This window comes from Poecile atricapillus, chromosome 1 (genome assembly GCF_030490865.1).
Source record: "Poecile atricapillus isolate bPoeAtr1 chromosome 1, bPoeAtr1.hap1, whole genome shotgun sequence".
Classification (NCBI taxonomy): domain Eukaryota; kingdom Metazoa; phylum Chordata; class Aves; order Passeriformes; family Paridae; genus Poecile; species Poecile atricapillus.
In genome coordinates, this window is record NC_081249.1 from 10,902,680 (window position 1) to 10,923,816 (window position 21,137).

The 21,137-nt window shown below is 41.5% G+C and overlaps 1 protein-coding gene across 8 annotated transcripts in view; it reads left to right on the plus strand.

Moving 5' to 3' along the window:
* The window catches only part of DMD (dystrophin), a 1,141,085-nt gene that overhangs the window by 1,051,875 nt on the left and 68,073 nt on the right, over positions 1 to 21,137 (plus strand). For 4 of the 8 annotated variants that reach the window (XM_058829416.1, XM_058829414.1, XM_058829417.1 and 1 more), the window contains exons 1-2: positions 4,172 to 4,321; positions 11,026 to 11,087. In XM_058829416.1, coding sequence (XP_058685399.1) covers positions 4,302 to 4,321; positions 11,026 to 11,087 — 82 coding nt within the window. In that variant the 5' untranslated portion in view covers positions 4,172 to 4,301. Of the gene's footprint in view, positions 1 to 4,171; positions 4,322 to 11,025; positions 11,088 to 21,137 lie in introns of those variants that run through there. The other 4 variants (XM_058829412.1, XM_058829411.1, XM_058829410.1 and 1 more) reach the window with 1 other exon arrangement.

Consider the following 21,137-nt stretch of genomic DNA (forward strand, 5'->3'; position numbering starts at 1 on the left):
AGAAATGGAGTTTGTCTTTGCTGCTTTGTTTAATTTATCCTTATTAGTCTGCATTTTTTTCTCAACCCTACTCCCTATAATGATAACCATTCATTTTGGCAATACAGATTCCTGAAACCAAGAATTTACTATGCTCTAATTATAATTTTTCAAGTCCTATTTGTGCTTTGTAAAGATCAGCAGGCAATTTTGTTTGACCTATGTTTTCAGTTGGCAGATTTTAAATCTTCCTTTTTAATATATATATTTTTTTTTCCTCTCCTGTTAGCTTTCCAAAAACCTTACTTCAGAAAAGGTTTTACTACTTTTAGTTTTCTAGCATTATGTCAGCATTTTGCATCTTGATCTCCTGTTCTTGGGTCTATTCACAGTTGAGTTCATCTCCATCCCAGAAGAGTAAGGGTTACTCCTTCCTTAATTTTTTTTTTTTTTTTTTTCTTTCTTTGCTGTGGTTTCTTATGGAAAGGAGAAAAGATCTTTTGCTATTTACAGGAGCTTAGCTGAAGAGCTCACGGTGCTGGTGGGATTGGGATGTGCTCTCCACCCCTCCCAGCGATGTGTGCAATCATACCCAACCTCAGTCCCGCTCCTCTCCTCTTTTCAAGGTCATACACGTGGCAGCAGAGACTGAACACTCTGCTGCTGTCACTAACACCTTAAAAAATAAATGCAGCCTCCCGAAATTTTCCTTTCCAAGATCTCTTCAGGCAGGCATTCATACATATATTTCATATATTCAAAATGACAGGCACCCTCTCATTCACCTTTCAGCAACAGCATGCAGTGCAGTGCAACATAAGGCGCGCACAGGCTGCTCCTGAGGCTCCATTGTACCCATCTTGTAGAGTGACTAAGATTTCACTTTTAATCAGGTGTCCTTACTGTAGTAAAAGCAAGTACAGCCCAAAGGAATGTGAAAGCTGAGCCGCTGTGCATTCAGCAGGAACAGAAGTGTTCCTGTCACACGTGCCGGGGACCAACCCTTCCCATACTGGGCATTACATTGCTGCAAGCTCTGTAATATTTACTGCAGAATTAGTTTAAAAATAATAATAATAAAAAAAATATGTAACATGGAGAGATGATGCTAATCTTGTACATAAAACTTACAAAGATTTATACTCAAGTGTTAATGCTAAGGAATCAATTATTTTATGTTCATACAAAATTAGTTTTAATGTGTACATGGCTCTGGCTCTTTCTCCATTGAAAAGGGATGACATTCTGAGAAGAATTTATTAAAACTGAAAAATTTGCTTCCTTAAATGCAGAAATTCCAGTGACCCTTTGGACAGTAAGCAATGCATTCAGCTGACTGCACATCCAAGTTATCTTTCTATTTGTCTTTGTTCCTGAAGGAGTTTTGGGGGTAATAAGACCGCTTGTAAATATCATCCCTCATTTTTTGAGGCAGCCATGATTTCCACTTAAGCACCTGGTGTTATTAAATGTTGAAGACATAGATAGATTGATTAGATACTGTTCAGGACAAAACAAGAGTATAGGAGAAATAAACACTGCTCTTCTTCTGATTAAGGTCTCTATATAGATGCACAAGTTGACTGAGTAGCCCTTGCATTAGAAAAGCACCACAGGGAATTAAAACTCTGCTTACTCTGTAATCCTGTTTAATTTTTTATAGGGAGGTGACTATGTTTTATCAAATAAATGGCTTAAAATTAAGTATGGTATAAAAATTGGCTTCAATTACAAATGGAAAAGACAGTAACCATTTACACTGCAAACAAAATATATTTATGTAATAAATTATGGCTAGTTTAAAAGTCATTTGGAGTAAGAGTGGAATTACTTGTGCACATTATACAGCAAAAATATAATTTTCAGGTCAATCAAAATAACTAAAAGCTTTTGTGAATTTAGAGACAACAATCAGAACTACATTAAATAGATTTTTTTTTAATCAATTTATAAAGTCAATAGGCCTTAATCCCTTAATCCTTCGACATTCTTGTTTTGCCCTGGATGTTCTTAAGTGAGTAATAGTTTGATTTGGGAGATCAAAGGGTTAATTTGCTTTTCAATTGGAGAGTGACTCAGAGTTACCCTTTATTGTTAAAAAAAAAAAAAAAAAAAAAAAAAGTGGTGTGTGGGTGTAAGGTAGGGAAAAAGAGCCAAGAAAATGGATTCACTAATTGGGGTTTTCACCTGCTGTGAGTCTAATTGAATACAATGCTTTATTTGTAACTCAAGGAGAAAGAAGATTATGCAAAGTATGAGAATTTCAGACTGGTTTTTAAATTCTTATTACTTGGCACTATTGTATGGGAAAGAAGACCAGCATGATAATAGCAGCATCAAGCTTCTGTTAAGGCAGGCCAGGAAGCTCCAGAAACAGTGAAAATTGAAGGAATGTGTATCGGGGAATCAGTGTTAGATACTTCTGAAGGAAAACAAACCACTTTTGCTGTGAAACGTCTGGCCTCTGGCTACCCGTCCCTTTGTATGACACGAGCAGCTGCTCTCTCCTTGTAGTGAACTCTGAGGTTCCTCCCAGCTAGGATGAAAATCATCCTATTTTAAAGACTTAAGGAGAGTTTTGTCACTTCTTAAAACTTGGCTAAAAATGAGAAAATGTGAGACTGCTGATATAACAAAATTGACAGCCTTCAGCCAGTTTATTCATGTCAAAACTAAGATATAGATAGAGTAATTTATCTAATACCAGGTCCACTGAATTAATGGAATATTCGCAGTCTAATGAGTTTTAACGCCGAGATTTATGTTTACACAAAAATTATTCCTCTATTTTCTTTCCATATTGGGGTAGTATTACAGATACAAGGTTAACTGTGAGTTAGACCTGTTAAAATAACTTAAATCATCTAGAAACTATAAGAATTTAGCATTTAATCCCACTAATTTTTGTATTTGAGGGCCTGAGGGGTTGAACCTTAAGCATCTCCCATATTAATGCTTCTAGAAAAAAAAAACCCGTGGGCTTTCCTTGAAATGCTTGTTGAACTTTTCATAAAATCAGATAATCAAACTACCTGGGGCCTTAAGGGGAGCCCTAAATTTCCTGGTGCTTAGGCTAACACCCTTCAATGCTTACTGACATCCATGTCACAGGGGTGGGATGAATTTTCTGTGCCTCTAGGTAGGCATCTTCCCAGTGTAAAAACAGAGATTCTTTTGTACATTTGAAAGGTAGAGAATAGATTTAGATTTGATAGTAGGAAGAAATTCTTTACTGTGTGGGTAGTGAGGCACTGGAACAGGTTGCCCAGAGAAGTTGGAGATGCCTCATCCCTGGAAGTGTTCCAGGCTGGATGTGGCCTTGAGCAACCTAGTCCAGTGGCAGGGAAGGTGGAACTAGCTACTCTTTAAGGTACCTTCGCACCAGAACCATTCTGTGAATCTGATTTGAAAGACGTTGGTTTTGGGGTGGCTTTACCAGGAAATCACAATATGTAAGGCTTGGAAAACTACTTGATTATGGGAAGGACTGGGAGCTTTATTTTAACGATTAAAGGACATAGTTGTACAACATGCCTGCCACTGATTTGAAATGCTTGTGACACTAGAAGAAAATTGTTGGCTTTTCTTTGTGTAATGCATATTGCGAAGGAATTAATGCAAAGAAACATTGCAACAGTAACTCGGCGTGAGCAGCACTATTTCTTCTGCACTGAGATCCAGGGGAGATGCTCACCCTTCTTTCCCTGCGGGGCCAAGGCAAGCCCTTAGAAACGGAATTACCTGATTCCACTAATAAATCAACCCGTCGGCACTTTAAGCACCAAAATTAAACGCTAAAAAAAAAATTAAAAAAAAATAAAAAAAAAAAAAAAAGAGTGCAGGTTAAGGCCCATTTCAAATTTGCCTGGATTCGGTGCATATTTTAGCTAAGTTTTCTTCCCAAGCCCTCTGAGGGCGAACTGATTTACCGCCTCTCAGTACACCCCTCTCTCCGGCCGGCCTGCGCCAGGGCAAATAACACCCAAAAAAATTCTAAAGGAAGTCAAAGGAAGCCCCGAGGGCTTCCTCCAGAATAGCTGCACAGCCCTGGGGAGGCCGGGGAGGGGCGAGGTGCCCTCAGCCGCCCCGCAGCCGGGATGAGGGGGGAGATGGGGGCTGAGGGCGGGCAGCGCCGGCACCGCCGCCGGGCGGGAGCGGGGCGGGGCGGGCAGCGCCGCCTCCTCCCGCTCTCCCTTTCCCTCCATCCCTCCCTCGCTGCCGCCGTCCCTCCCTGCCGGCGGGGCGGCCGCAGTGGCGCTGAGCGGCGGGGCTGGGCGGACGCGCTGTTTCTGCCTCTGAGGAGCCGCCGAGCAGCCGTCGCCATGAGGGAGCAGCTCCGGGGGTAAGGGCGGTGAGGGGCGCGGGCGGCAGGTGCCGGCGGGGGCGGGCGGGGGCGCGGCCCGGGGCCATCCCGCGCTCCGCCGCGGGGGCGAGCGGCGTGGCCGGCCGCCGTCTGCGGCGGGCGGGCGGCCGTACCTGTCATCGCTCGCACGGGAAATCGCAACTTGCCGCCGGCTCTCTTCTGGGAACTTGAAAGGGCGTTCGGTTCGGCGCCTTTTCCCCGCTCCCGAGGCCGTAGTTGGGCGCTGGATGCGCCCCGTTGGCACACGTAGGAGATGGCGGTGTGAGCGGCACGCACGCGTGGCACTACCTGTGCCGGTGCCTGTACCTGTGCCGGTGCCTGTACCTGTGCCTGTGCCTGTGCCTGTGCCTGTGCCTGTACCTCTGTCCCTGCCTGTGCCTGTACCTGTGCCGCTGCCGCTGCCGGTGCCCGTGCGGGCTGGCGAGGGGAGAAGCCGAGCCGGGGAATCGCGGCTGTGCTGATCCCCACCGAGGTGTGGGATGCGCGGGGCTCGCCTCGTCACCCCGCAGGTTTCTGGGGGCAGCGCGCTGCTGCACAGCGTCACCTGCCCGGCACATCGCCTGTGGGGCACCTCGGCTCGGGTGTGAACTTCAGCGCAATTCCTGAAAACAAGCGTGCTCGGGGGTGTATGGCTTCTTCCCCACCGTAATTTCATGCTTAGAAGTAATCTTTCAAGTTAATAGGCAGAAGCGGCTGGGAGGGGATTCCCTCCGGGCGGTTGCGCTGCAAGTGCTGTATTTCTTGTTGCTATATGGCATCTTATATTGCCTTTTAATAGCTGCTGTAAAACATCTTGCAGCCTGGGACACCGGAGGTGTCTTGCACTGGAGTTGGGCAGAGAGTTGGTTTTTGCAGGCATATGTGTGCAGAGCTGAGGAAACGAGGAACCTGGTTATGTCGGGGATCTTTGACCTTTTTAGCACTAAGGAATTGTTCAAGGCCATCGCTTGTCTGAGCCTGGATTTGACAAGACCCTGCAGTGAAATTGCTTTGGCAGAAGTGGAGAGGAGAGGCTTTGGAAAGCAAATAGATCAGCGAGAGAATGACAAGCCGGGGGGGCAAGGCTCACCCAAACCAAGCCACTGAGCGGGAATGTTTTCCCATGACAGAGCAGACAAAATAAATGTTTAACATCAAGGGGAGAAAAAAAGGGTTACTATTCAGTACTTGACAGCTGATATTTGGCCCTTCTTCTATTTTTCATTTCCAGTATCGGCAAGAAACTTTAATATGTATCGGTGCCTGCCTTCAGCAGTCTGATAAATCTTGCAAAAGCCAATAAAACAGGCTAAAGTCAAATTCCTGCTGAAGAGACGCTGATCCTTGGCTTAAACAGAAGTAATCTCTGCACAGATCAGTAGTCTCTAGATTTACAGATGAAAACAGTAGTTCTTTGTAAAGCACAAAGGAGTGCCACCTTTTTACATTGCTAATACTTTCCATAGCACTAACTTGTTTTAGCTTAAGAATTAATGAAGCACTGTAAAAAGAGAAATATTAAGTCTTTCTTTGCAATCACTGTCCTCTTCTGCTAGAAACATTTTTCTTTTAAATGAGAGGTAGTGTCTATTCATAAAAGCTCTTTCAGTTACATTTAGGTTAGTTTAACTACTATCATGTTTATTTTGGCTTTTTGACAACAGTCATAAGGTGGTTGGAGTAACATTTGATTCATCGTAAAGCCAGAAGGTGAGCAGTATTATAAATCATGTTGTTTAAAAGGGGATGAGTTCAGGGCTTTGTACAATACCAGTATAATTTTGGCACTTTTTTGTGAGTATTTGTAGCTACACGATAGAATTTTTTATTCTATGCACATCTCTGCATTTGCACATGTTGTTCATGTCGCATTTGCTAATGAAGGGTGTGGGGAGAAGCGCAGCAGAACTGGCTCTGGTATCACCAATGAAACGGGCTGTAAGAGTTTAAAAAGGGCTCTGCAGTTGCAACCTAAAATTCTGCTCTGGAGCGGAGCAGTGAACACATGGGACCTAATTTTTTTTATTTTTTTAAAAAAGGGAGTGAGGGAGAAGGAGTGCAATCAAAAACAGTTAAAAGATTTGTGAATGTTACGGCGTGGCTGGTGCAGGAATGTTGGGGGGAGGATTTGTGCAAGAATTTGGGTGTGGGGGGAGCATTGCTTTCAATTCCTCCTGCTGCTGGCATTGCTCAGAAGCTATAGAAAAAGAATGAAGAAAAAATTACTGTATTTTGTCCAAACTGATCAAGTCATAACAAGGGAACTGTAATTCAGCCAGTGTTTCTGCTAGGATATCATCTCTTGATTTCAGGTTTCAAATCCTGTGTGTTGTTGGCTCTGCTGACAGTGATGAGAGACAAATCTCTCTGCTGTTGGCAGGAACAGAGGAGTTCACACAGGCATAGTGTGACAGAATTCCCTACATAAAAATTATCCTTGCTAATATAATATAATCATCCTTTAATGAAGTGGTCCTGTGGTTCCCAAAGGATATATCAAGTGAAGACTATGCTTTCATCCCACTGAATTATCAGTGTGTTTAGTGTGCCAGTCACACCCATGCCAAGGTGTCACCACTAGCCATTGCTGCTTGTCTTCTTTTCAGGCCTGGTTTTAATTTCCTTTCCACTTCTGCAGCTCAGGTCAGGTAAGAAATAGGAAAATAGGCCAAGTGAGTCCACTTGTATTTTTATTTGTTTCAGAATGCCTGTGATTTAAAAGCTAGTGATCATTTTAGTTGACCTAAATGTAGAGCCAAATTGAAAAATATATCCTCTGAGCATGTGCAATATTACAAAACTGCTGTCTGTGTGTGCCAATGTCTTTTTGTGTTGGTAGTTTGTTGGAAAAGCATTTTGAGTATTTCTGCACATACTCTCCCTCTGCTTCAGCTGCTGCTTGTCTAGAGGACTCAGACTACACTTCTGACATCTTTCTGACTTGAAGGCTGTAAAGGGCCTTGTTCACCAGAGTTTGAAACTCTGGCAAACACTTTGCTGCAGATCTATTAAGGATGCTACAGCATTCCCAAGTGTGGTTGAGGCTGCCTGAAACTGCTGAGCTGGCATTTCACTTCAGACGGTGCTCACAATAAGGGCATACACACAAATCCTCCCCCACCGGTCCAACCCCAGAGCTCACAATTAAATGGCCTTTGAAAATGGCAAAGAGGCTTACGAAGAATAGCCTTGATGGAATCTAACCTTTCCTGGAGCTGCCCTTGTGTGCGGAATAGTTGATAATTTTCCGAGCTGAAGACGTTGAGAGGCGAACGCCTTTTAGCTAGAGCAAAATATCTGCAGCCTTCTTGTGTTCTGCATGTAAAGTACCAGCAAAGTCTGCCCTGGCTCCATACGGCCACTCAACCTCTACAGTTCCCTTCCAAGCCTTTGCTTTTTCCTGCAGGAGCACAGAGGGGTGCTGAGGGCTGGCCAGCCCATCGCTGGGGCTGGTACCAGATGGGAGCTGGCTGGCCCCTGCTGAGGATGGGATGCAGCAGGTGCAGGGCACTCTGCCCTCTGGGTGCTCCGGCTGGAGAGCTGCTGGGGAAAGAGTTAGGGGCTCTACTGGCTTGACTTTTATAGTCTCAGGAAAGGAATATTTCCTCTAAGTTGCAACAAAGGTTAATTTTAAAGCAAAAGGGGAAATGTACCTGCCCTGCAAATTCAGTCTTTGTCACTTGCGCATGAAGTGAATTAAATAGTTCTTTACAAAGTGTGCATTTCCGATGATAATAAATCTTATACCATAAAAGAAAACCACACTGAGTAGAGGTTTGGGATTACTGGTATTAAAAATATTAAAAACCAGTTGGAGTCCAGTGTTTCTTTGGCAAAGGAAATTTTATTTACAAGGTCTTACAAAAGCAGTTGTGTATTTTCAGCATTAGTAAATGTCATAAACTTTAACCACGTTAAACGCACTGATACATGGTTAGGCCTTACAATAAAAAATAAAAAATTGAGTAAATTACTCATTGGTATAACTTTGATTTTTGGTGCTTGTTTTTCACACTACGATGATCCTTTCGTTCTTCTATCCCACGCAAGCATGGGATACATCCATAATCCTATCTATATTCATCTTTACCAGATATCTGTTGGCTTTTAAGTGTTTTCACAGGGAATCAGTTTCTTTGAGGGCTGCCAGGTTGGCAGCTATGGAGTCTGAAATGATTTAGTTTGTCCATAGAACAATCTGGGGGTACCAAATTAATTTCATACAGAAAGGGTGGTTATTTTCGGAGGCTTCTTGTTCACATAAATTCTTTTTCTCATTTTTGCTACATGATTCGACATACAAACCATGGTACAGTTCCTGTTCAAATATACCCCCTTCTGGGGCTATCTGCTTGCGGGGAAGCAAGCCAAGGTGGCCCAGCTCATGCCTGGCAACTCTTGGTCTGGGACTGAAGTTGGGGGAAAACAAACTGCAACCCCAGGTCTGTAGGTGTGAATGTTTGTTTGAGTCTGCAGCTGTTCACCTGAATCATGATGTTTCTGGCTGCAGGGTCTTCTGCCATGAATGCACTTCTGTCTTGTTTTCCTTTGGAGTGCTGTTATATCAGTAGAGGCTTCTCTCAGCTGAGTTTCTAGTAATGAAACTGTTTCTGTTTTTCTTAAAAAATATGCTTTTTACCTGGGTGTGATAAAAGGTTCTGGTGTTACAATCTCCCTGCAGAACCTGCCCATACCAAGTAGGATGGGAAATGCAGGCGCTCAGATGCAGGTGGCTCAGATCCACAGGTTTTCACTTAAAGCTGCCCAGTTTCTTGTTTCTGGGAATAAAAAAAAACAACCAACAAAACAAAAAAAAAAAAACCAAAAAAAAACCACCAAAAAAACCCCACAAACCAAAAAACCAGATCAGGCTGAGATTTCTGAATACAATTGCATTCACCTCTCTTTGCAGGACTTGCTTTTCAACAGACCAAAGAACAAGACTGCTTTTGCTCTTGTGATGTCCTTCTCGCATTTTCACTGCCTTCTCAGAATTGAGATGGGGTGGGAATGCTGAGGTTTTTGAGACAGGGCTTGTTTGAAACCCTGTGCTCAACTAGGGCAGCTTAATGGCAGGTTTTTTTTCTTATGCTTAGTGCTTGTGATCTCTTTCATTCTTTCTTGCAGTTACAGAGCAAAATCTGGAAATATTATATATAGTAGGCTGCTGAACATAAAGAGGTTACTGGGGCAGTAAAGTATTCACAGGAATCAAATAAATAACCTGTCTTTTAAGGCCAAAATTAAATAATACTAAGAAAACCTGGTACAACTTTCTTCTTCCTTGAGTAGAGGTGGTGTTGAAGTGATACGTCAGAAGTTTTACCTCCTCTTAGCCTATAAAGGATAAATGTGCACTTGGGAACATCAGTGCCTCAAAATGAGAGCTCAAGGGCCATTTGTTCTCTAAAACAACCTTCTTGTGTCAATGTTCCAGGGCACAGTGGGGGCACAGGTGCTGCTGGGTGATGGTTTGGTCTCCTGGAGCTGGAAGGTGTGTGCTCCAGGATCTCCACTGTGGGTCAGGTCCTGCTCTTCTGCCTATGTTCTCCAGAATGATGTGTGCATGTTCAAACCTGCATGTCTGCTTTTAAGTACAGAAATGGCAAATGTATTTGCTAGCAGTGGTATGCTACATAAGTGTTCCATTTTTATTTTTTTTTCTTATGGTTCTCTCTTAATGCAGCTGAATTCTCTGTGAAGAGGACTATTGGCTACAGGACAGATAAAGAGAATTTTCTTTCAAGCCTTCTGTGTTAATGGAAACATAATCACATTAGCTATGCTGTCATTAAAAAACAAACTCATAAAAAGAATAACCTTAGGAGACATGAGTTGCTACTACATCCGCTAACACTTCATTCTGTTGACTTTCTCACGCTGCCTGTCCTTCGGCAACATGTTGTGTTGCAAAGCTGGAGGCTGCTGGCCTCAATGCAGGGACTCCAATTTACATTCTGGTCATACTGCAGCATTTCATAACCCCACTTCAGCTTTTCCCTGGCTTCCCAAGAGCTCTGCTGCCTGATGCTGCACAGGCACCTCCAGGGCGAGGGAAAGGGCCTAGGAGTCCCAGGGAACAAGCGGAGCAGCCAAGAGTCTTTGCTAGAAGAGACTGTCTCTACAGGGTGCAGTGCTGGCCTGAGAAGCGGTGTAAGCTGGTGGTGGATCAGAAGGCTGTTGCACAGGGACTTTAGCACAGGTGTCTGGACTGAAAGGATGGATACCCACTGCATTGGGTAGTTCTTACCTTCCACATGGGAAAGGGTTAAGGGAGCATGTAGGGGAAAAGAAGTCGAGTATGGATCTCAGCGTCTGGTCAGAGTTTCCAGAAACTCTTTAAGAACTAAGCCCTTTGAAATGTCTGTCCTCTAGTTTGGAGCAACTGGGGAATGACCTGTACAAAGCAATGAATTCTTAAGAATTGATTGCTTGCAAATTCCTCAAAACAGTGATATACTTGCTGTCTTTTTAATATTAGCACTACTTCTAATTTTATTTCATGAGCCCTTGCCTGAGTAAAGCGCTCCAGGTTAATGCCTCTGGTTGAAGGAAAACACGCCCGGCAGTGCTGAGCCCCTCCTGTGGTGCAGCCCAGGCTGCGGGCACAGATCTGGCACTGTGCTCTGATGTGCAGCCTGCATCACTGCTGTGAGAGGGAGAGAGAAATTCTGCTTTACTAACTTTCATGTTTTGTGTTGTAGCCATGAGACGCAAACGACCTGCTGGGATCATCCCAAGATGACTGAGCTCTACCAGTCATTAGGTAAGACATCTCGACCAGATGTTTGGTGCTTTTATTTAGGTTTTTTTTTTAATTTCAATTGAATGATTTGCTAAGGCAGAGTTTTCCAGAGGAAGCAAACCAAAATTAAGTGAAAGAGAGAGGCAGAGCTTTTACCAAAGTTAAAATTTTCTGCAAGGAAAGTACATAAGGCACACATTTCAGACATGCAGTAGAAAAATAATGTATTTCATTCAGCAGGTTTAGAATGTACACTGGGTTTATAAAGTAATTTGGGTGTATTGTTACAATCTCTTTACTGAAAGACTGGAACAGAAGTCAGAAAAAAATAATCCTGAATCTTTTCACTGTCTAATCTACTTTACAAAAGGCACATGAAAAAATCAAACCAAGCTGCTGTTAATGTTGACTTTTGGATGGTGGGAAGCCAATTGAAGCAATTTACCAAACTGTGTTACCACTGCTTTATTTTTAAAGCACTTTCAATACTTAGAAGGCATAGCAGCTGTCATGATGTCATTTTGAATACCCAAATTGCATGCTTATTATGACTTCAGATGTGCCTCTCTGGTGGAGGGTTGTTTTTTTTCATTTTTTAGCAGCTTTAGAATTTATTAACAGAAGCACATCTACAAGATAAAATAGGTTAATCTATGCTCTACTGTAGGCTGCTTGGCAGGCCATTTAATAGCTAACTCTTTGATTTTAATGGTTGTGTTAATAAATAATAGAGGCTATAATAAAAATTAAGCTATTTTGCTGAAAGAAATACCAGTAAATATGCTGCATTCATAAAGGAGGTTACGTCTGTACAGCACATGTACATAAACCAGCTTGAACACTAGGACTGTCAGATCTAGCATTCTGTGCAGGCTTATTTGCCATGGTGAAAAATAGCTTAAATTATCACCTGCTAAGCTCTAGTTTAGCTGCTGAAAATTCTAATTATGCCAGTGTAATCTATTTCAAGCGAACTCAGGTATCTCTATGGTGCTCTGCAGTTCAAGGCATGCTAAAAATATTTTAGAAAAGTGATATAAAATGAAACAACACAGTGTGAAGATTTTTTCCTCATAGTATTAGCAGTGTGGCAGCAGTTGGTTTAAAAATTAACCAGAATGCAGCTTTGTATGCCAAAAAGGGATATAAAATGTATAAGTTCAGGCTAACCAAATGCAAAAGCAGACAAGTAGTGACTTGACATTTAATTATAACGTATTGCCCCGTGTGTCTCCTTCATATTTCTGCTCTTAAAGTGAGTGGTTTAAAAGTTTCAGGACAAATGGTAAGTGCAGATGCAGACATCCCTTTAATACAGGTAGGTCTTCAAACAGTTGCCTGTTAATTGAACTGCACTCTGACTCCGCAGCTGCCTTTGATCCACAGATTGCGTGGTATTGCTGATACTGTTGTTGGTCAGACCTAAAGTCCTGTTGCAACTGCTTTCCTTCTGCTAGTTCCCTGTTTCAGCCAGAGTACTCTTAAATACCAAGAAGTGAAAACGTAATAAGGGAGAAAAGTGTCCTGATGGATTCAGGTCAGCAGTTCAGAAGATGTGTGACTGCTTAAGTCAGTTTGCATTTAGTTTAACTGGGTTTTATGACTGTGAGTATCACCCAAATGTCAGGAGTTTAAGAGAGCCTTATTTTTTATTGCATAAAGAAGGAGTATGTTCAGGCAGATTTTGTTTCTTATCTACTTGTGAACTTTCTTTTTCTCCTGCTATTTTCCTTTTCAGAAGCATGAAAGGTCCAGAAAAGCAGTTCTCTGTCTGGATGGTTCTGTTTCTTTTAGAATTTAGACCAAACAGTCATTAATGTGAAGGCGACACTGATTTTAGCAAAGTATGCATAGTACGTATTTTTATGAGTAAACTGAGGTGTTCATATAAGTGTACAAAAGAGACTAGACAAGGTAACTCTTTGTGCACTGCCACATGGGTGAAGCTTTGATGAAAGTGCTACTGAATAACCTACGGATTTATTTTATTTTTGAACTGGGTGTAATCACCATTGCCCAACTCTCACACAAACTGCATCATACAAGTATAACCCGTTTAGTCTTGAACAGAACCCTTGATGTATGTCAGTGCTTTGCTTTGCCTCAGGTCAAAATGGTAATAATGGGATGTTTGAAGTCTTTTCAGACTGTTCAGTAATACATTATCTGAGAAGATGTTATTAAAGTCGATTTTGTATTGCATACTCATTAGATCCTATTATTTTATCCCCCATTAGGATCCAAATTTTGTTTCCAATTCATATAAAGAAGCTAGTAAAGAGCTTAACATGTATGTCTTTTTAAAAATCTGGTAGAAAGCATGAATTTGGCAAGTGGGTAAATGTAAAACAGTGAGACCAAGTACATCAATGCTGTCAAGAGTTTTCATTTCCATTTTCCAACTCCCACACTTACCCAGTATGGAATAATTGTGCTGTATGATGTAGCTCTCTGTACATGCCAGTATATCATAATTTGCTACAGGATGCTTATGTCTAATTTAAATTCTTACAAATTACTGAAAGCTTAATTTTTTTAAGTGAATGAGGAAGGTGCAACCTGGCACAAGGTAACATTTTTTATCTGCCTCTGAGATGCGCTCTCACTTCTCTGAGAAAGAAGGGTCATATTAATCTTCACATATCCAACTCACACACTTACAAATTGTTGCATTACATTTTCCTAAAACAGGTGAATTTCATTTCATAGAAATGGTTCATTTTTCTATCTTTAGAGGTCTGGGTATTAATAAAAATGAAGCTAAATTACTTGGGAGAATTATTTGGTACTAATAAAAGAAGGTAGCAATGTGCTGTGTGCAATCCTGTAACCTCATCAATTGGGACTGCATCAGAGAAAAGCAGGAGGAATCTACAGGAAGAAATTATACAATAATCTGTTTATGAAGGAAGTATTCTCAAATTCTCTTGAAGCTCATTTGTTAAAACATGTCTGGTTATAAAGATTATTGTTAAATACTTGATTTAAATTATATCAAAAGATTTCCCAGATGGTTGTTCTTTCTAACAGAGATTTTCCTTTTAAGACATTAAAATGCTTGTTCCTGACTGCTCTTTATTGTTTGAACAATGTAACATTTTATCAGTGTTAATGAAAAATTTACTCAAGTTGAGCAATTTTTACTCTTCTTTAAGTTATGGCTACTTAAATTTACATAATAAGCTGTCTATATTGAATTGCTTAATTGTTTAATGTTTAGTTGAAGTGGAAGCAGGAAGTAAATGTTGGTATAGATTAAATTAAAAAATAATCATATAAGTTAAGAACATAGAGAAGAAACTAATGCTAAAGTAGGAATAGTAGTAAAAATCATGATGTGTGAGCTTCAAAGGATCAGAAGCTGACAGACATCCCTTGGTTTGTATTTATACCATTATGAACCACTCCTGTTTTCTTCTAACTTCCTTCTGAAAGTCTTCAAAGAATCAAGAACTGCTCCAGCTCCTTTTCTTTCCAAAATTAGTTCTCTGCAGCAGAGGAACAGAAGATCTGCTTTTGTTTTACATCCCCCTTACAAATTTTTTCATCCTTCATCGTGACTCCAGGGCATCACTGAAAAGGGAATTTGTGTTGTTTCACTGTCTTGGAGACCAAGGACTTTTGCATGAGGGGAGAGACGGAAGGCACAGGAACCATAAAGTAGTCTGAGTTTGCTCAGCTTTTTCAGCTTATCTTCTGAAAGTGAATATTTAATGTCAGACAGCTAAGCTCTGAATAGTAGTATTTTGCCTTTCAGCTGAGAGTGACTCCAACCTTTGCTGTGATGGCCCAGGAGGACTTGGCATGTTGTGCCATACTGTTAGTGTCCCTCTTCTCCAGCCTTCCTATGTCATGTCATGTCAGCACAAGTGTCTTCAAGGTGCATTAGTGTCACCATGAACAGTAATTGCAGTAGCAGGATGCAGTCAGAAATGTTGTTTATCAATCCTAATTCACCAAGGCAGGACAAGAGGGTGAAAACCACTCTCATCCTTGCAAGCTGCAGTGCGCTGGTGACAGCTCTCCATTTAATTTAGAGGATGAGGGGCAGTTCTCTATGGATTACATGAAAGAAATGTCAGAGTTTCTTAACACAAGGTGGGAGAATGCTGGAAGACACCTCTGAGCTTTCAGCAGCAGATGCTGTGTTGGTTTTGTAGTTGGCTTCTCATGTGCAGCAATGTGAACTTCTAACTCCTGGTGACCAAGGCTGACCAGCTTCATCCTCTTTGGTTTGTGTATTTTGATTTGCCCTTCTGAAATGCTGCCTGGAAAGGCTGAACTGCCCCTGGCTGCCATTACACTTTGTATTAACAACTACTAAACTATGTATTTACTATGAAGTTTTATTCATAGTCAGCTGTTTTCTATGTTTGTACCAGTAAGACCCATGCCTAGTGCACACATCAGTCATTTGATTTCTACTGCAATCCAGTGAGACCATCCATATGGCCACTCTTTAAAGGTTGTTTATTCACTCGTCCTTTTCAAGCCCATTTCAGAAAATAGGATTGCATGGCTTCAGTCAGCCTTGGGCAGTAGTCAGTCTAGAAGAGGTCATCTTTCTGTGTGACTGAGTCCTGTGCAGCACACACCTGACAGACAGTAACTGTGGCAGAGAGGTAGGACTAAGGGATATGTTAACCTGGCATCCCTTGAAAATTAAAAAATAGGTGTATTAGGGTGAAAGAGGCTCTTCTAGAGAGAATGAAGGGTTGTTCTGTTGCAGAATATTACCAGTATGGGGAGATTTTGCTTAAGGTAACTGCATTCTTAGTTTGCAAATTTTAATATTATTATACACCTTTTATTATTATTTCCTCAAGTTGTTTGTAATTTATTTATCTTAGGATTTTGCAGTGTGACTGCTTCTCACCAGCGTACATAAGAGGTTTTTGAACTTTCTGACTGCAAACTCCACTCATATTCCAATCCCATAAATGGATGTACCAGGTGTACATCAAATCCTTTCTTACATTTTTGTATTTGCAGGCTGAAGAAAAGACACTACATTCTAAAACTCCCAAAGGTCATGTCAGTTGATACGATTACAGGGATGCTGGCAGATGCTGTGGTGTTCAGCCACTGGGTGTAGATGCAGTCAGTGGCATTGTGGTCCCCTGGGTATCTCCAACTTGTTAATTTTCAGAGACAATGTTGGCTTTTTCACTCGTTAGGACAGGCCTAGTACAAGGCGCTGGGTTGTTTCATGGAGAGTGGTTAAGCTGTACATAGAATAACAGTTTACTGTTATTTATTACCAAAGCAGTGTAGATGATAGCATTAATTATTGTTATAATAAAAGTCAATGGCTGAGACTCAGCTGATATTAAGCAGCGTTACTTGATTAATTTCTTTCCTTTGTGCATTTGTGTAATTTGCATTTTAAAATTACAATTCCAGAAGAGGCAATATATGTCACTGTAGGGCACCATTAAAAGATTAATTTACAGGTTTTGGGCAGCAGGAGGAAACCCAGCATTCTTACCAGCTGGACAGGAAATCTCAGCTGTATTGAAACAATGTGAGCTGAAGCTTCTTAAAAAGGCAAGAGAGCTGCTAATGTCTGATGAAACATGGGAAGTTTAGTGGTTGTAGAGGAATTACTGTCTATTCAGGACTGTCCAGTGAAGAGATTTTAACTTCTGTTAGGAAGTCATTGTAATTCCCAGAATATGTTATCCCCAGGCAGTGTATTTATGAACAGTCTATGATCATGTCACGAGCTGTGGCTGAGTAAGGCTTTCAGGTTTCAAGGTATATTGCTCTAGGTTCACATTTTCTGTCCTTGCACCTGAGAGTATAAAAATAAACAAAAACCCAGAACACTGTACATATTATCAAATGACGATGAGGATTTAACCTGATGACATCTAATTTCTTTAAAAGAATTAAGTTGTTAATTTGCTAAATTTTACTCAAACCACCTGAAGCACATAAGTGGCTCATTTCAGTTGGACAATATCCAGCCAGTGAGATAATTGCCGTCCGTAGGACCAGGTGAAGAGTGTGTGTTTTTCCCTCATTAACTAAAAAAATAATTATAATAATACTCACAATAATACAAACAAGAAACTCCATTTTAAAGTAAGGAGGAAAGATAGTTCCCAGGTAGAAAGGACTTTATGAGATGCGTCCAGATTACATTGGGAGAGAGATAAATGGTATGAACAACTTTTGGTGGGAGGTAGCCTGGCCCATCCCAGTGCTTTTAAACACAGTGAGATGACTCTGTCATGCAGGATGGGACAATATCACATGGAACCTCCCTGTATCTAAGCAGATGCAGCAGTTGTGGCAGGGTTCAGACTGGTTAAGAACCACCAAGAAATGCAGTTCAGTTATAACACGTTATTTAATACCTGATGTCTGGGTTGTAGATGTGGCTCCCTAAGAATAAAAGCAAATAGCTCCTCATGCTAAATGCTAAACCTCTTCTTAAATAGGCTATTTTAGAAAACTTACTGATTTTAGTTTTCTTATTGCTTTTAGTTATTTTACAAGCTATTTTATGAAGTCAAGGCTCAAGAATATGCTTTTCCTCTAAATATACTACTCATATCCCAATGTAAAATCCAGAATTTAGCAAGCGAGGATTAAAAAAAAAAAGCCCAACCACAAGATTTCATTTGATTCTGTGTCAGTAGTCAGTGAGACATTCCAACAGGTGGTTTGAATCACTGACCACTTCTCAAATGAGTGGGGTTTTTTGCTTGATTATCCACTAGCAAAAATATCTGCTGCATGTAATTGCAGGTGTGTCTTGAGTACTTTAGAAATAGAACATATAGCCCTTATGTTTTGAGATTGCTCTCAACATGCAGAATTATGCAGAAAATGTTAGAATTTAATTATCATCTTTCCACAGTATTTCTGATTTGAGTTTTTCCTGTCAACAGTCTGAACTGAAGTACCCTTCATTAAAGCTGCATTTGTAATAAAAGCACTAATTCTTGTTCACTGTTATCATGTTATTAGATAGAGAAAGATATATATTCACTTGAACAGAGAGGTCATTCATAGCTGACTGATGGGAAAGTCATGGTTCCTCTTTGCTCTGGGATGTAAATATGTCACCAAATACTCCCTCGTGATCCTTTCTTCTGTCTGTTCCTTTCCAGGGGCCAGGTGACCTCTTTCACTGCATCGTTGTTTCAGACCATAAACAGATTATGCTCTTGGGCATTTACATTTTTTTGTTCAGAGCTTGAAAGTTGCCTTCTGAGCAAGAAGAGGGAGTATTGTTAATGACTTGCAAAAGTTTCACAATACAGCAAGGGCTTTTCAGCCCTCTGACCACCCCGTTCAGAGGGTGAAGTGGTACATACTTGCTAGGAGTGGGAGGAAAAGGCTGGAGGAAAACTTGTGTGGTGCACTGAGCTCCTCAGCCTGCTCCAAAATGATAAAAGCTTTGGAAACAGGGCTTAATGGGTTCTAACTCTTTCAGTGGACCGTGTGGGAGTGGAGAAAGCAATTTTTTTTTCCCCATTAGGATCCAGGAAGGAAAAAGCAAAAACAATTTAACAACACAGAGAGGTACTGGTGTTTCCATAGGCTTTTTTGAAGGTTGCTGCTGCTTGAGCTCCCTTCCTCCCTCCTCTTCCTCTTCCCAGCAGGAGCAGCTGGGGTGTGACCAGGCAATGTGTCTGTACTCCTTCCTCGAGGTCCCCCCACTCGCCCGCAGGGGTGGCTTTATGTCCAGCACTCCCCAGCCCAGGGCCAAGACTCATTCCCTGGCAGTCTTGTGTTCTGTGGTTCATGTAAATGCCATCTCATCCAGCAAGTGAAATGTTTTGAACCCAGTTAGGAGGGGCCTGGGCTCCTTTCCTTCCTACCCAGAGCAACATGTTTGTTCCAGCAGTAGCTCTGGGGGAGGAAAGAAACCACTGACAGTTTCATAGGCACAGGGAGGGGAAAAGCAAAATCATTAAGATTCAGTGACCTTAAGTGACTGTCACCATCTGGTAAGACAGCTGTCCATCAGGAGCATGGAGGTGGTGGCATAAGGAGGACAGAGGTGAGCAGTTGGCACAGGGACAGTAACTGGGTGCAGGTTAATCCTGGTGACAGTGACGAGGGTGGCAGTGGAGGTGTGTGACGGCTCAGCCTTGGCTTGCAGAGCCAAATGAGCAGTGATGCTGCTGCTTTTCCAAAACCTGAGATGAGGGCTCCAAAATGAGCACCTGGCATTGCTGCTTCATCATTTAGAGCAGATGCTTCTTGGCAGCAGTGTCGTTAAGGTTGATGATAAATTCAGTGTGTATTACATATACAGGAAAATAGATGTAAACTGTAGCACTTCCAGGATTAAATGTCTTCATGGATTGTACTTTCTGTCTTGATTGGTGCCTGAAATATGCATGTATATTAACTCACATTTTTGAAAATGTAAATAATAAATAGATAAGCTTTTTTCAGAGCACTCAGGGAAAATTTAAGAAAGGCTTCTTCATTTTGTCAAATGCTAGCAATAATACTCTTCTACAGAATACAAATACAGATTTGCAACAAGGGTACAAAATGTAATTGAATTCATGGTGTGTTTGTGAGAGACTGCTTTATTAATTTCCATTTAAGACAAATAAAGTTGCATTATTTAAACTTCTCACTGTATTCTACACCACATAAAGGACCTGTCAGAATGACGGTGAGAGACAGAGCTGGCAGGAGCAATACACAGAAGTGCCCATTAAAAGGGTATATGCAACTGCGCAAAGAAAGAGAAATTATATACAAAGCTGAAACTTCCTTTTCTGCTCTAAGACTTGTTTCAGAAACATTCCACAGCTTTTACTAAGGTATACAAAACTACTGAATTATCATACCTCATATTACTCATTCAGAACAGCTTAATTAAAATTAATGTAATTGAGACTATATTCCCTCTGCTACCTCTACCTATACAGTATTATAAATGATGTTGGGATAGTTATACCCAAGCTACCACATTTCAAAAAGCTTTATAGCACCTTAGCTTGTATGCCAGCAAGGAAATGTTTTGTCTTTCCGTTTTTCATCATGTTCTTTCTCTAAGAGTCTGTCAGGCTTAAAGGAAGCTTATTGAGCTAAAGGGACCTTTATTTTGAGCCACTACATTTTTTCCCCTAATGTTCTTTTTATATTTACATTGTAGTTTACATTTTCTAAACACTTTCCCATCAGTAATTCCTTAGGCTCCATGGGTTTCCTCAGTAAATTAAATGCATTCAGTAGTGTTGTCAGGTGCTGAAACTGGCTGGCACAAGTAGTGTAATTCTGTTCTGGAAAACCCTTAAGTTGCAATATGCCAAGCAATCTCTTGGGAATGATCCTTAGGCTGCACAGGAGTGTCTGTGCCCAGGAATTAGTTGGGCAGGGAGCATGCATCTGTTTTTTCAGTGGTGGGTGGCTGCCCTGTAGCGTACAAGTGTGTCTCCTGGCACTCCTCAGTTCCCAGTGCAGTTGCTGGCAGTGCCCCTTGGGAACCAGCTTCTGTGCTCTGCTCTGGTGTGTCTTTGTCCCCAGTGTCCAGGAGGTTTTGCAAGCCATGGTGAAACTATTCAGTGGGGACTTATGCTGATATCCTGATTTTGTTAAATGTGTGAGGACAGCTCTAGCAAAAGTTGAGCCAGATAATGTCTTCCCAACTGGGTGCCATTCCCTGTCATGCTGCCAGAGCCACTGGCTCCCTGCCATTTTGCAGCTGGGGACCTGGAAACTCACCTGGCTGTGTGAGCTGGCTTCTCTCCAGAAAGGCTCTACATCTCTGGGCATGGCTGGAGCCTGCTTAGATGAAAAGCACAGAAGTTTAATTGGATCTTTTTAATAAGCTTTTTGTTTTAACAGTAGCTGAGAGTCACCTTTTTTTTTCCTGGGCAGAGGTTTTCCCTTGGGACTGCCTGCACACAGCCTGGCTGGTGCATAAGGTGAGCAAGGAAGAGTTTCAGGGTCTCATCTCTCTCACAGTGCCTTCAGTGTGAACAGCTCTGCAGTATTTTCAGACACACTGCTGCAGTCACTGATGTCCTTTCAAGTCCTTTTTAGTTCAGTGCCTTTGAACAAAAGGAAGTAGCACTTTAGAACTTTGGGATT